Below are 15,858 nucleotides of genomic sequence, written 5' to 3' on the forward strand. Positions count from 1 at the left end.
TCGAGAGAAGGAAAGAAAATGGGTATAGGGAGGAGATGAGGTCCGCGTCGACCATGAACCGCAGGAGAGGCAACCGATGCGGGTCCGACGGCGCAATGAACCGAAGCATGTCGAGAAACCAACCGGGCCGTGGAAGAAAAACCAGTCCACATGGTGTGCCTATATAAATACCTGGCCGGCCTTGCATTGCCGATGACGGTTGATCCGCCGATTTTCCTCCTCCCCCTCATCCTCTCGTAGCGGCACCCACACACACAGTCGCTGTGGGCCGTGGCTCCACCACAAATACTAGTACTCGGCACAACCAACGACCCCAAAGCTTTTCCCGGCCTTGGCCTTCCCACCACAAGTGTCGTCCGTCCGGCCACGGAATCGTCCGGGGAGACGCCAACCCGTCGTCACACACACATCGCCACCAGCCCAGCGGAGTCCACAATAAAACCCAAAAGATCTCTCCATCCTTCCCCCCCACCCCCCACCCCCGCCCGTGTGCCGCTACCTCGCCTCGTCTTCTCGAGCAAGTTTCTCCCTTTCTCCCCGTCTTGTGGCTGTGGCCTGCGGGTGCGCGGGCCGGCGGCGGTTGCTCGTGCTTCTTGGCTTATGGTCGGCCGGATGGAGCGGCAGACGGCGTCGACGTCCTCCGCCTCCTGCTCCCCCTCCGCCGCCTCCTCCTCGTCCTCCTCCTCCTGCGGCGGACGGAAGCGGCCCGACATACTCAACATGATCCGGGTAAGCTTCCACCGCGCCCGCCCTGCCGGGGCTTTAAAAATTGATACAAAAGCTCCTCCTTGCACGCGTATACTCTAGTTGTACATATACACACACTTCTGTTTCGATTTTTTGGGGGTGTTTGATTGAATGAATACAGAGGACAGGTTGGGTTGGGTTGGGTTGGGTGCGTTGATCTGCGAGTTAACTCGTAAAAATTCCTCCTTTTGCTCTACCGAAAATCGATCATCAGCTTCTACAACCGGCGCAGAGGAGATTTCGAGCGATTACCACCACCACATGATTTACTTCTGGCTATTTTTTTACTGCTACTTGTTGGCGGCGGTTAAATAAAATTCTGTAAAAAGGTTGCAACAACTGGTGCAAACTTGGGGTCACAGGATTTGAAAGCTTTGGTTTCTCAAAAAAGAAAAAAGAAGAAAAATAATAATAAAGGGATTTGAAAGGTTTGGTTGGGTTGGCAAGTTCCAAGCCAAGTTGGACTTTGGGAGCATCGCTCCCACTTTTTGACCTGGTGCGGGTGCGGGTGCGGGTGCGGCACTCACGCAAGTCATGCCAGCCGTAAGCAACCTGTCCACCTTTTGGACCCTTCCTTGCACCGCGTCTACGTCCAGTCTAGTCTAGTCTAGTCTAGCCACTACTCCTCCACTAGCCTTAAGCAAAACCCGCAAGGAATCACGCACTGCTGCCTTCGATTTGCTTATAAGTATAAAATTAATAGTAGGACCTAGGAAGGCTCCGTGTTCTATATTTGTTTTAAAATTGTTGGTTTCTTGTGTCGATTTGTGCAAAAGTTATCCAACAGAATAAGGTGCAAGTTTTGAACTCTTAAAATGGTCAGCTTGTTCTCGCCAGAAAAGGGGGTCAGCTTGTTAGATTACTGAAATTCTCATTAGTTGCGATTTACGAGCCTGGCTGATGAGCATGGAACTCTGTTCACACACACACACAAAAAAAAACATGGAACTCTGTTGCTTGTGAATCTATTGCGTTTTTCAGATAGGGGCGAGGCTGTTCTCATTTTTCCCCAAGGTTCGGGATATGTGACGTTTTTCTTGCTGTTCCTGCACTGAACATATTGTTTCTTGACGTTATTTCTGAAACAAAAAAAAAAGTGTCTCGAGTCTCGGCCTGATATGCTGCCAGTACAGATTATATAGTAAAACACCAGTTTCTGCATGCTTTTTTGTGTTATTACCATTTTCCTTTGTTGGTCCTGTTTTCGGCCAGTCTGAATATTAACATGCTGACATTATGTTTGCTTTCTCTCATCTCTGTATGACAGAGTGCAGCATGTCTTAATTCATCATCTACTGACACTGGCAAGGGGCGGAGTAAGCAGTCAAGCACCAAGGTGACGCATGGATTCCACTTGGTTGAAGGGAAATCTGGCCATGACATGGAGGACTACCATGTAGCAGAGTACAAGTGCGATAAGAACCATGAGCTTGGCCTCTTCGCCATTTTCGATGGCCATCTGGGTGATCGTGTGCCCAGTTACTTGAGAGCTAACCTTTTCTCCAACATACTCAAAGAGGTATTTTGCTCCTAAACTTGGATTTCTATTCAGTTCCTGCAAAATGAGAAGTATGCATTACTGTTGATTTCATATGGATATAAGACCCTTCTTATTTTGCATCATGAACATGCCTTTTGCTTACATTTGCCCTTTTGGTATTGGCGCAGCCTCTCTTCTGGACTGACCCTCAGGAAGCGATTAAAAATGCATATGGCTCTACGAACAAATATATTCTGGAAAATGCCAAGCAACTTGGACCAGGCGGTTCAACAGCAGTTACTGCTATTGTGGTTGATGGCAAGGATATGTGGATAGCAAACGTAGGTGACTCGAGGGCGGTTTTATGTGAACGGGGTGCTGCTAATCAGATTACCGTGGACCATGAACCACACATATCCAATGAAAGGCAGAGGATTGAACAGCAGGGTGGCTTTGTCACAACATTTCCTGGTATGATTTCTGTTGTGTAACTGTCTCATCATTGCTCTGTTTTTCTTTTCTATATCTCATTGTTGTTCCAAGTCAAACAAGGTATAACTGTGTGAACACCGTTACATAATTGTATTCGACGACTTGCTGACAGGTGACGTCCCTCGCGTAAATGGCCAACTCGCTGTCGCAAGGGCGTTCGGTGACCATAGCCTCAAGACACACTTGAGTTCAGAACCTGACATTAGGCATGTACCTATAAACTCGAGTATAGAGTTCGTCATACTTGCCAGCGATGGATTATGGAAGGTTTGCACTATAACTTCTTATCTACCATTTCTTGCATTATCTATTTTGTTCTCATGCTTCCGATCGCAGTTTCTGAGAATTTTGTAAAAGATGTTTGGGCATGCACATCATGACTATTACCTCCCTATTCACGTCAGTCCTTGTATTCTTTTTTCACCCTGCTCTCTGAAAAAAAATCATCATCTGGTTGGAGTTCGACACCTTCTAGTTTCTTGTTCATCCTCTATCTTATAATAAGTGCATGATATTGATCTGCTTCCAGGGTGATTCACCTGTCTTAAACAGCTCTGTTATGTTCCACACATCATGTCCCTAAACCTGCACCTCTTTGCTGAATTAATCCAGGTGATGAAGAACCAGGAAGCCGTGGACCTCGTGAAGTCGACAAAGGACCCCCAGGCAGCAGCCAAGCGGCTGACGACCGAGGCGCTCGCGAGGAAGAGCAAGGACGATATCTCCTGCATCGTTATCCGCTTCCGCTGCTGAATCGACCCCATTCACGGACCATTTCAATTTCTCGATCCATGACCGATGTGGGGTCGTGATCTGATTCTCGCTGCTCCGATTCAAATTATGTAGTAGTGGCTGGTATTGTTTGTACCTGTATGTAGCTGTGAACAGGCTTGAGATTAGTAGAACATTTCATGGGAAGACGGTGGAGAGTCTTGAGGCTTGGGGCTAGTAGTGAGTAGTGGATAGTGTGTGCAGGGTGTCTATCATTCATCTGTGCATATATCACACCACCATAAGTTCCCGGCCAATCTGTGGAACATCTCGTTGTGTACGTGGTTGATTGTGATGGTAAATTGGTAACGGACCAATCATGTTGAGGTTGCACTTTGAACTTCTTTAAAAAGATTGTTTTAAAAAGCTGAAGGCTGTGTGCAGCTTATTTCCTTGTTTTCTTATAACTCTTTGTAGTGCAAGTGTCATGCACCGCCACCTGAGTAAAAAGATGCGCTACAGTGCAAAGCAGTGTCAAAAGTGCTACGGAAAAATGGACGAAAGGGAAAAACCTTAAGACCACCTAACATTGTAGGATTTTTTTTGAAGATCCAAAAACTAAGGGAAGCACCTAACATTCTAGGATTTCTTTTTGAGAAGATGTGTAAACTAAGGAAAGAACCGTTGGGTGGGCGCTAACTAAGGGCAAGGAATGCAAACCTCCCTTCCCAAAAAATTCTACAAACCTTCTTCCCCAAAAAAATTCTAACAACATACAAGGCGGTGCCAGTTTAACCTAGTTGTAGGTGAGACAGTGACCCTCCTAGTCTCTTGGACTAGGTTGCTCGCTCTAGGCCCCTTAGATGTGGAGGTCGAATAAGTAGGAGGCGGTACGGGTGGGCAAACAAGCTCTAGGATGAACCAAGTTTGGAGGCAACCTAGTGAGAGCCAACAGAAAGTAAGGATAGGAGCATGTCCCGTAGATGATGAAAACATTTTTATGGTAGGAGAGAGAATTTTTTTGGGCACCATGGCTATTGTTGTTCCAACAGATGATGTAAAAATGGTGCCTTATTTCGTTTCCTTCTCGTTTTTATTTCACAATTGCATACATATTGAACAAAACATGATATGATAATTAAAATCCCAAGTGCCTTCTACAAATGCTTTATAGGAGTTGCTTGAGCATTATCAAAGTGAAGTTCTTTCTTACCTTGGGGGCATGAGATTGGCTCACTAATGTTGCCCGCTTTAGAAATCCCATGCACTAGGTAGTAACCCATGTTGCATGTGCGACCTTTTGCTTGAAACTCCACCAGTGATGCTTCCCCATTGGCTAACCGTGCAAAGAATGGTGGTTGATGGAGCACATTAATGCCTTTGTAAGGTCTAGGCATGCCAAAATCATGTCTCCTGGTTGGCCACGACTTCAAGAATGATGGCGTAATTCTCGACATGGCCTTTAAATTGTCCATGTCATGCTGCAGTTCTCCCACTTCCAATGCATGCAATCAATTGAGTCGATCATACCTGACAACCCACATTCTTTGTTCATCTTCAAAAGCTGATGAGTGCCCCCGAGCATTGGTGCTCTCAAATACACCGACCCAAAAAACTCAACCACTGCCTCTACAAATTGCTTCACACACTCGGTGGAAGTGCTCTCTTTTAGTGCTAAGTGATCGTCAATCAAATCATCAGGAATATCATATGTCATCATGTGCACTGCAAAAGTGATGGGGTTAGTAGTGCCTTCCTTTTTGCTCTTTGTGGGTTTGACACTTCGCCTACCACGAAAGTGGTACAACACCCTGTGCTCTTACAGGACGTCAATATCTAGCAATGCGAGGCGGGGGCGGGAGGGGGAGGGGGATTTTGGGCTGCACATAAACATTCAGATCACCATTTACATGATGCATCACCTGTTCGAGCACTATTTTGGACCCAAAGTGCCCTAGACGACAATTTTTTGGGCGTGGCGACATTTTTCCACCATATGCTGAAGATGCTCTAATGCATTAGGGTTCTTAAAGATAAAGAGGACTAGGTAGGCCAAAAATCCTACATCACAACTCAAGCCCAATGCCTACTTATACATGGGCATAATTTTTTCCAAGCCGAGTCGATGGCCATGGGTGCCTAGTGCTAGTTCCACCCCTCCCACCTATTTAAGTGCATATCCCTCGATCTCATAGTTGCCCTATCCCCCTACATCCGGGTAGCCCCTTCATCTGTTCTCTTCTTTACCAATTCTAGTCTCTCATACTCGCTCATTGGTTAGTGATCTCGGCATCATCTTCCTCATCCCCATTTAGAAATTATCCAGTGAGATATATAAGATCTTGTCAACTTGTAAGGTGGCCTAACTTTATGGATCATATCACCAACAAGAGGGTCAAAGAGATAACTTGTTTCCTTAATTAAAACTAGTTTTTTAGTTACTAACAGTTAGTGCGTACAAAGTAACACATAACAATGGACCGGGCAAGGTGTAGGATCCGATGATGACCCCACAAGTAGAATTCAGCTTAGTGGAGGCGATATGTCTGTGGCAACATTGGCCAATATTGGCAACGACGGTGGTAGGCTAAAAGATATGTGGTGTACTAAGGGTGCTTAGTGTTGCTAGAGTGTCAACAAATATAAGTTTGATCATATATTTGTTGACTCACCTTTTTGAATATGCGAAAGTCTATATCTCACCATACTCTGCGATAGAGACACCTTGCTAGCAATCTCTGAAAGACTTAGAGGGAAATGGAGCCCGTGGTCTCCCGTAGCACTAGAATTGAAGTTTGCGAAACACAGACTTGAGGGAATGGGGTCTGCGACCTCCAAAAGTGCAGTTGAACACACAACAAACACACGAGAACCATTTATTATTGTATGTTCGTTAGAGCCCTATTTGACAAGACTCGAACATTTTAATTCAAATTATTTTGGGTTCTTTGAGCGATATCAATTTTACTCTATGGTTAGAGAAATTCCCAATAAATGGTCGGTTACCAAAGAATTCAACAATAAATACCATGTTTGTGATCCCCTAAGAAATGAATGAGGAGTAAGTATCGTCAATATAAGATATGGATGGAATTTACAATGGAAACTACCATATGATCGTGAGTTGGTTACAAATATTGTCATTATGGATTTACCTATTGGAAGTGTTTGTTGTTTTACTTGTTGGAACTACTAAGTTGCACCATGGGTGATCTATGTTATGTAAATAATACATTGTTTATTTCCTTTTAGGATGACCCAAATAATGAAGTATTGGCTCTGGATAATCAGAATATGCTTAGAAACGCTGACACAAAAACATACCCATTTCTATCGATGCAATATTCGATGTCTTCAAAGAGGCCAATCAAGAATTTTTCAAGAAACACTACGAAGTTAGAATAATAAGGATGGCATCGAAGATTTGGATGCTTGGTCTTTTTCAAGGAGTACGCTCAAGGATTTTGCTAAAATAATGGCGAGGCAGGAGGCAAATATTCGTGCTTTGGTTGACCGAGACCAATAAGTTGGTTGCATATTTCGGGCCGGTTGCCTAGTGCTAGATCCGGCCCTCCCACGTATTTAAGTGCATCTCCCTTGATCTCATAGTTTCCCCTTATCCAACCGCCACCACTGCATCTAGGTAGCTCGTTCACATATCTAGTTCCTTGCAAACCATAGTCCTTCCGCTCGCCCATTTGGTAGTGATCTCCAAATCATCTTCCTAACCCCCTTTTAAAGATTATACATCGAGATCTAAGATATTATGAACATCTCTAATATGGCCTAACTTCATGGGTCATATGAAAAACCGAGAGGGCGGAGGAGGTAATTTGTTTTTTTACGTAAAATTAGTTTTTTAGTTAGTTGTTGTTAGTACTTTAAATAGAACACATAGAATAGGACTGGGTTGGGTTTAGTATGTGGTGGTGACTAGTCCAATAGATTTCACATGAATGGTGGTGATATATTTTTTGCAATGCTGGTCGTTATTGACAACGATGGTGGTAGACAAAAGGAGATATGGTGTAGGAATTGTTCTTAGTGTTGCCTGATAGTGAACATATATACGTTTTATCATATTTCCGACTCACCTTTAAGTATTTGTAAAAGTATATGTATCAGCATATTCCATGATGGAGATGCCTTCTCAGTTAACCCGTACAAAGGAAAGATCGTGATATATTCTGCGTCGTATGTGTTTCCATTCAACTATGTGTCATCATGCTCCTATTTCATGTGGCAACTTTGCCACATGCATACCCAAATAGGTGATATATTCACCATACAATCCAAGTGGAACATCACATGTTGATGGGCATGATTTTTTATTTCAAACGACTCATACAAATTTTGTTTTAGTTGTGTAGTTGTATTGTATTCAAATGAAAATAGTGATGCATACAATGCATTCCCTATCATTATCCAACTTTCTCCATTGCAATTTTTTCACTTGTTAGATTAATATATCTATTGCGACAAGAGTTAGAGTAAATCCGTGTTTTCCATTACTGCAAGACCATTTCAGTTAATTTGGGAAGACTACACCATAACATTGGTATGTCATTCTTGAAAAGGAATTTGTGTGGTTGGCATATTGAATTGCCCAATTTACCAACTTTTGTGTTGATTATAATATGGTTAGTTATTACGACATACATCATTGAGTACTACCATGCATTTGTACATTTATACTATGATGACAGTAGGATTTTTTCTGTTATTGTCTACAAAGTTTCCTTGTTGTAGTTTATGTTAGTTGTCATCGATTAACCAATGAGCAATAAGTATCATCAACGTAACATAGGGATGGAATTTATGATGGAAACTACCATATGATTCTGAGTTGGTTACCGCCTTTGTCACTCTTAATTTACTTGCTGGAAGGTTTGTTATTTTGCTTTTTGGAAATATTAATTTTCACCATGCATGATAACTGTTATGGAAATGACACATTGTTGTTGGGATGATCAAAGAGTGAAGTACACACTCCGGATAAGCCTATAAATGTTGACACAATATTAACCCATTTTTTCCAATGTAGTCCTCGACCTCTTCAAAGAGTCGAGACAAGACTTTTGTCGAGCAATACTCGCAAGTTACAATGCATAACAAGAATGGTATGGAATATTTGGATGCTCAATCTTCTTTTTCAAGGGGTGGCCCCAGAGATTTTACTGCGTAATGGTGATGTAGTAGGCTTGTATTGATGCGTTGGTTCACTCAGACCAGAAAGTTTCCTATGGATTTTGCCCTGAGTGTCTAGTGCTAGCTCTGGCCTCCCTCCTTTTTAAGTGCATCACCCTTAATGTCATAGTTCCCTACACTCCCCATATTGATGCATAAAGGTAGCATCTTTTCATAGTTACCCTACTTGCCCATCTATTAGTGATCTCCACATCATTTTCAAATCACCATTTGGAAATTATCCGTCATGATCTAAGATCCCATCACCATTTCAGGTGGCATAACTTAATGGATCATATGACCTACCACAAGGTGGACGATGTAACTTGATTCTTTACTTAAACTAGTTTTTTAAGTACGAGTATTTAGCATGTTCGAAGGAACGCATATAAATGGTTTTAGTTTGGTTTAGGATTCGCTGGTGAGCCCACAGATAGAATACAAGTGAGTGCGAGCGATCTGTTTGTGGCAACACTAGTCGATATTGGCAAAGTTAATTAGTCATAAAAAAAATTAGATATGATGTAGAAATGGTGCCTCGTGTTGGCTTAGAGTCAACATCTTGAAGTTTGACCATATGTGTAACAGCCTAAGTGCAACCCTTGCCATGTTTGTAATATATTTTCCATGTGCCCCCTTCATGTATGCCATAATGTGATTTTGTTTAATAAACTTTGCGTCATATCATTTTGCATCATGGAATCATGTCATCATTCATAAGTTTGCACCATGCTTGTGTGAAGTGCTATGTTGTGGTGTGTGTTGTGATGTTGTATTGCTAACCCAAGTGGGTGTCCTTGTGTGAAACCTTCCGACCATTTCTTATCCCCTATTCCTCCACCTCTCTCTTTTATTCAAATTATTTCAATAGTGGTTTTCTTTTGCTTGCCATATTCCATTCATATAAATGTTGCAAACTCTCTGTATATTCCGTTGACAAATTAGGACTAAGTCTCACGCTTGTCCTAATTTTCCTGCTATTTTTAAAGCTTCCAAAATTGATTCAAATGGGAATAAAATTCATTTGTTTTTCTTCTCCTAAAAATGCCCAAACCAATTTTATTAACTAGTGCTTGTTTTTGTGAGTTAAAAACATATTTTCTTCCTCTCTAATTATTTTCCAAACCTTCCTGTTTTTTTATTTTGGTTTTGGTTGTTTTATTTAAAAAGAAGTCGAAGGAGAGAGAGAGAGAGAGAGAGAGAGAGAGAGAGAGAGAGAGAGAGAGCAACTCGTTTGGGCCATCTCCTCCCGCAGCTGCCGAGCAACACCAGTGCCGCAGCCCGCAACCGCACCTCACCTGGCCTCTCCCGCTGCCCAGCCAGCCCCAATGGCCACGTGCCCGCCCTCCTGACGGCGTCTTCCTATTGCGGGTAATGAGAGAGCGCCACACGCCGTGAGTGTCACAGACGTTGAGGACCCCGTTTCCTCGTGCCTATTCAGTCCCCTCGACGTCTGTGCCTTCTAGGGTTTCCCTATCTCCCTCCTCTGTGTCGCCGCTGCTTCTCCTCGCCTCACGTTGCTCCTATATTCGCAACTAGGTATATGGAGGGCTCCTACCGAAGTTCGTCACCAGCGTGAGAAGTCGGTGCAGCATTGAAGACCGCATCCCCAACCTCACCAGGAAGCCATTTTGCGCCAAGGCCGGGCCAAGGTCAACTTCCACGACATCCCATGGGGGCTCTTCTTCCCCTGCATCTTTGGATTAGAGCATCACCGGGGTTCACCGCCTCTCCGTAGACCTCTCGCTGCTAATCCGACACCCTCTTCTTGTCTAAGGTAGGGAGGTATCATCAGCTCTTCCATCCCCGGGTTTTCCCCATCGCTAGCTCCTCGTAGACGCCACTGCAGCCATGTCTCCCACGTGTCCCCCGCGCTTCGTCGTTTTTCCGAAGAAGTTCGTCAGGTGAAAATCCTCAGGTTTTCTGATTCATTTCCGCAGCTTCCCCCTTCCAGCGCACGTGTCCGCGCGTAGCCCCTGCAGCCCCACAACCTTGCGTGCAAGCCGTGCTCCCTGCCGTGCCATGCCTCGACCTGCACCGGCCGTAGCGCACGCCTCACCATGGCCCCGAGACAAGCAAGAGCTCAAGCTCAAGCGCCCCGTCTTCCTCAAGCCCCGTGTCGTGCACCGCCTCCATATCCCACATGCCCGCCGCCGTAACATGGGCTGAGTCGTCGCCGTCGTCAGTTGCCGGAATCGAGTACCCTCTGTGTCAGCGAGGAATAAGACTGCTCTGCCCTGAGTAGGGTCAAAAGGCAGGCGCCCCCTCTCCTGTCGCACTATAAGAAATATGTCAACTTGTGACCTTCTCTTAGTGAACCGAGCTGAATTGGTCGTAAGTCCACGACCATTTCGCTAGTAAGGGCTCAAACCCTAAAATTGCCTTACACCAAATGGTCATAAAGCAAACAAGAGTGGTCAACAACCTTATTTCTACGTGATTACGATCAATATAAATGGTCATGAGGTTGTGAACATGGATGCATTGGTACTTAAGGCCACCTCCTTATTATACGTATACAAAAAATGTACAATGTGCAAAACCAAATATAGACATCAAAACGTATGTATGAAAATATGTTTTCTGTTATGAATATATGAAAATATTTTAATCATGTATTTGAAAAATGTTAAACATATATAAACAATCCATGTGAGCTCATAATCCAATCTTTGTTTCTGGTAATACTTTTAGTGTGTGAGGCAACTATATTTTATATTGCTTTATAATTGCTGAAAATTTACAACGACATGACCCTGCCCATAGAACCTCTGTCCACCAAATTTTAGCTCATATATTTATCCAATTTCCCTTAATAATTTTCCTATTTTTTTGTTCTATGGAGAGCATTGTGAAGGAAGTACCATTTTTATTTATCCAAATGGTATGAAATTTTTAGAGTGCCTTCATATGCCCAAATTACTATTCTTCTCCAAATTTCAACTCAATCCAATCATTTATGTGAGCCCAACATCAATTTCTATTTTTTGTCCAGATTGGCACATTGCAAAGCAAGTGCTATCTAGACCCCTCCAGTTTTCCTCAAACTTTTTGGGCTCTCTTCCATATTCAAATAATGTCCACACGCCAATATTCAGCTCCGATTGACTAGTAAATCTTCATCAACAAATTTCCAAAGTTTCTATCAAAAGAGAAGCTTTGTGAAGAAAGTATTCGCTAGGACTATCTAAATGATCTTAGATTTTTCCAAATGTTCCACATATTCAAATAATCACTCTACACAAAATTTGAGATTTATCCAGCAATCTATGTGAGCTCATCATCCAATCTTTTATTTTGATCATATTTTCAGTTTGTGAACCAACATGACGAGCCTCCGTAACAAAAGGATGAAGCAAAGATAAGAAGGTAGAAAAGAATAAGATTATGACCTTGCCAAGATTTAGATGGAGCCTCACAAGAGATACTTGACAGGACTTGGAACTCCGGAAAAGAAAGATAAGAACACTTGAGAAAAGAATTGATATCGAGAGCCACTCCGGACGAAGAATTGAAATCATTTTGAAACAGGAATAAGAATTATGTTATGCTTATCCTTCATCAAGTTTAATTGATGACCAGCAACGGATTTAACATACCACTTATTCTTCTTGAAAGACTCTTGGAGAGATAGAGAGGAAAAAAACCACTTAGAAAAGATCTGAAATCACCACTTGACATCGAAGCAACACGAATTTGTTGGAAGATCGTCCTATAAGTAACTACTTGAATTCCCACCTAAGAATTTCTGAAATATCTGGTCATGCAATCTGGTACACGGATACAAGGAGTAATATCACACAACTCCTATACTAACCCATCGCCTGTATCATATCCGTGAACACACAACCAGAATCTCGAACCTTCATCTACAACAGACCCTCGTGATCACAACGATACAAAGTATGGCAGTACTCCCGAACAATCTGCACAAGTACTCGGGACATCGGGGTTATCTCACCACTACTAGTATTGAAGCAATTACAAACATCCTTCGTTCTGAGATACTAAGAAATCTGAATGATAACGATGTGCTCAAGAATCCCCTGGAGCTCAACTCCCCTGAAACTCAAAGCAGATAGGAGGCACCAAGACAGAACTCCGTCACATCGGCATCATATAGATTCCAAAAATATCCGTGTGATCCTATTTTTTTTTGAGTGAGAAGAGGAGTAGAATTAAAATATTACATCAAGATTCCTCACCAGAGCATAGAAGAGGAGAAAAAAGAATCCTACTCTCCGATATATAACTAGACTCAAAGCAGTTTTTTCACTAGCCTCGACTCGGCCAAGTTCGATCAATCAAGGGGGCTCCTAGGTCGGTACTGCTCTGATACTAACTTGTCACGCCCAAGATGCGACCCTATCCTGAATTTGGCACAAAGGCCTCGTCAGGGATAGAAGCGCATCTCGTCGTGTCGCAAGAATGGACATCGTTACAAGTACATGTACTGAAAAGAAGAGATATATATATATATATAGAATTGGCTTACACTCGCCACAAGCTACATCAGAGTCACAACAGTACATTACATATTCATCAAGAGTAAGAGCAGGGTCCGACTACGGACGAAAACAAACGACAAAAGAAGAATGACGTCCATCCTTGCTATCCCAGGCTGCCGGCCTGGAACCCATCCTAGATTGATGAAGAAGAAGAAGAAGAAGCAACTCCAAATGAACAATCAACGCGTTCGCGTCAAGTAACCTTTACCTATACCTGCAACTGGTGTTGTAGTAATCTGTGAGCCACAGGGGACTCAACAATCTCATTTCCAAAGGTATCAAGACTAGCAAAGCTTAATGGGCGAGGCATGGTTAAGTGGTGAGGTTGCAGCAGCGGCTAAGCATATATATCTGGTGGCTAACTTACGAGTACAAGAAATAAGAGGGGGAAGATCTACGCATAACGGACGTGAACTACTGATGATCAAATGAATGATCATGAACATCTACCTACGCCAGACATAACCCCACCGTGTCCTTGATCGGAGAAGGAACTCACGAAAGAGACAGTCACAGTTACACACACAGTCGGCATATTTGAATTAAGTTAACTTCAAGTTATCTAGAACCAATGTTAAACAAAGCTTCCACGTTGCCACATATCCGCGGGGCATGGCTTTCCGAAAAGATTTAACCCTGTAGGGGTGCTCCAACTAGTCCATCACAAATTACCACAAGCCGCATAGAAATCCTCAATCACGAAGCTCGCGATCTCGTCGGATTCCCTAGTGGAAAACCTCAACTCTTAGATTACCCAAAGCATCACTGGAATCCCGATGCACAAAATATTCCGTCAAAGGTAAAACTAATCCAGCAAGGCCGCCCGACGTGTCGACGATCCCGATAGGAGCCGCGTACCTCGTTCTCAGGACACGACGGATGGGTCACACTAGGAGAAACCAAACCTCGGGTTGCCCCGTGGTGGCCCCGTAGTCTGCCAATTTGGACCAACACTCATGAGGAGCACTGGCCCGGGGGTTGATTAAATTTCCTCGGGTTAATTACTCCCTATGCAGTTCATTAGTTATTAGGCAAATGTAGTAGCAAAGTTGGGCCTTGCCAGACCAGCTTTAATCTAGAACGAATTATCAAGGGGGTCCCCATAACAACCCCGATCGTGTTAGGAGCGCTCGTTTATGGAACATAACAGCGGTAGCCGAAACTAAGGGGGCAAAGGTCGAACAAAACACCAGGCCAGAAAAGGCCGAGCCTTCCACCTTTTACCAAGTATATAGGTGCATTAAATTAAATAGCATTTAAATATGGTGATATGACAAGGAACCCATGTTATCACATGGAAGCATCTGCACCTGCAACTAGCAACGCTAACAACATGGTTAAGCAAGCAGTAACATAGCCACTCAGTGGTTTGCTAGGTCGAACAGGTTGAAGGTAATCATGGTATTGTTGAGAGGCTGATATTTAACAAGTGGTAGGCAACGAGACATAAACGATAGAAGTGATAAACTAGCATGGCAATGATAGTAATGGTATCTGGGGAAATGGTCATCTTGCCTGAGATCCTGCTTGGAAGAAGAATGACTCCGCGAAGTCGGCGAACCAACATAGTCGAACGGGTCCTCACATTCCGACACGCTTGCGGAACTCTATCGGAACGGAGCAAACCGGAAACAACATCAACACAAATATTCACCACACGATGCACAACATGATGCATAACCTACTATGATGCATGATCAGTTCATTGATGCAAGGGATGGCATGGCAATTCACCTCACGCAAACACTACACATTAAGTGAAGCTCGATATGCAACGGGTTGCATATCGACGAAACTCCACGATTAATTATTTAATTCACTCCCGATTATTTAACACACAGTATTAAATTTTAGTTAACATGGCAAGGGTGAAGCGACGATCCTACGTGTCATCCTAGTCGGTTTAACTCGCGGAACATAGATCGGAGCTAAGACACAAGAGGCATGCAACACAAGATTTATATGCCATGAATGCGTCATGCATGAGAGCTCATTACAACACGGGCAAGAAGAGAAGACGCATATGTCGCCACAACGAGCGAGAGGATACCATGGCGGCAAGACGGAAACGATGCCACGACAACGTTCCTACCCCGATAACTCGTCGAGATATCGTGCCAACGTTTAGGAAGCGTGTGCGGGAACGCTATATAAGGATGGGGTGATCCCGGTTACCAGGTTCCCATGTGTCGAGGCACAACAAAAGAGGAACACAACGTGCAACGGCCAACATACGGTGCAACACACGATACAACTCATACATCACATACATACGGTCACGACAATGTTCCATCGATATACCTTCGACGCGTGCGAATCGGAGCGGTTCGTTTGGTGAAGGGGACCAACGGTCGTCGTGGACGTCGTGGTACCGGTCTCGTCGACGGTAGCCGTTCACTCGGCATCCTGGTTCTCGGGTCTTCGGCGTCGGTAGTCGATCACGTCTCCGTCAATGTTCGGGGTTCGTCGAGGACGTCATTGTACCCGCCGATCTTGTCGGTCCCATGAAGGAGGGGATGACGCACGCGGTCTTCGCCGTCATAACCAGCGACATCAAACAGCAACGCGACGGAAGCATCACCAGCAGCAGGCAACGGCGACACAACAACATCATGCCACCCCCTAACAACAGCAACTTGCAACAGCAAGCTAGCAAGCTAGCAGCACCTAGCCTAACTAGCAAGGCAAGCAGTAGCTACAACTAGGAAGCATCTACAGCAGCCTAACAGCAAG

At 43.9% G+C, this 15,858-nt stretch overlaps 1 protein-coding gene across 1 annotated transcript; it reads left to right on the plus strand.

Moving 5' to 3' along the window:
• The first annotated feature begins 202 nt into the window (after nucleotides 1-202).
• LOC123427659 (probable protein phosphatase 2C 44) lies at nucleotides 203-3,856 on the plus strand. The gene is made up of 5 exons (XM_045111755.1): nucleotides 203-729; nucleotides 2,015-2,266; nucleotides 2,416-2,698; nucleotides 2,832-2,986; nucleotides 3,332-3,856. Exons 1-5 carry the CDS (start codon nucleotides 601-603, stop codon nucleotides 3,470-3,472), a joined length of 960 nt encoding a protein of 319 aa, XP_044967690.1. The 5' UTR covers nucleotides 203-600; the 3' UTR covers nucleotides 3,473-3,856.
• Nucleotides 3,857-15,858: the final 12,002 nt, after the last annotated feature.

The sequence above is a fragment of the Hordeum vulgare genome, chromosome 2H (assembly GCF_904849725.1).
Source record: "Hordeum vulgare subsp. vulgare chromosome 2H, MorexV3_pseudomolecules_assembly, whole genome shotgun sequence".
NCBI lineage: Eukaryota > Viridiplantae > Streptophyta > Magnoliopsida > Poales > Poaceae > Hordeum > Hordeum vulgare.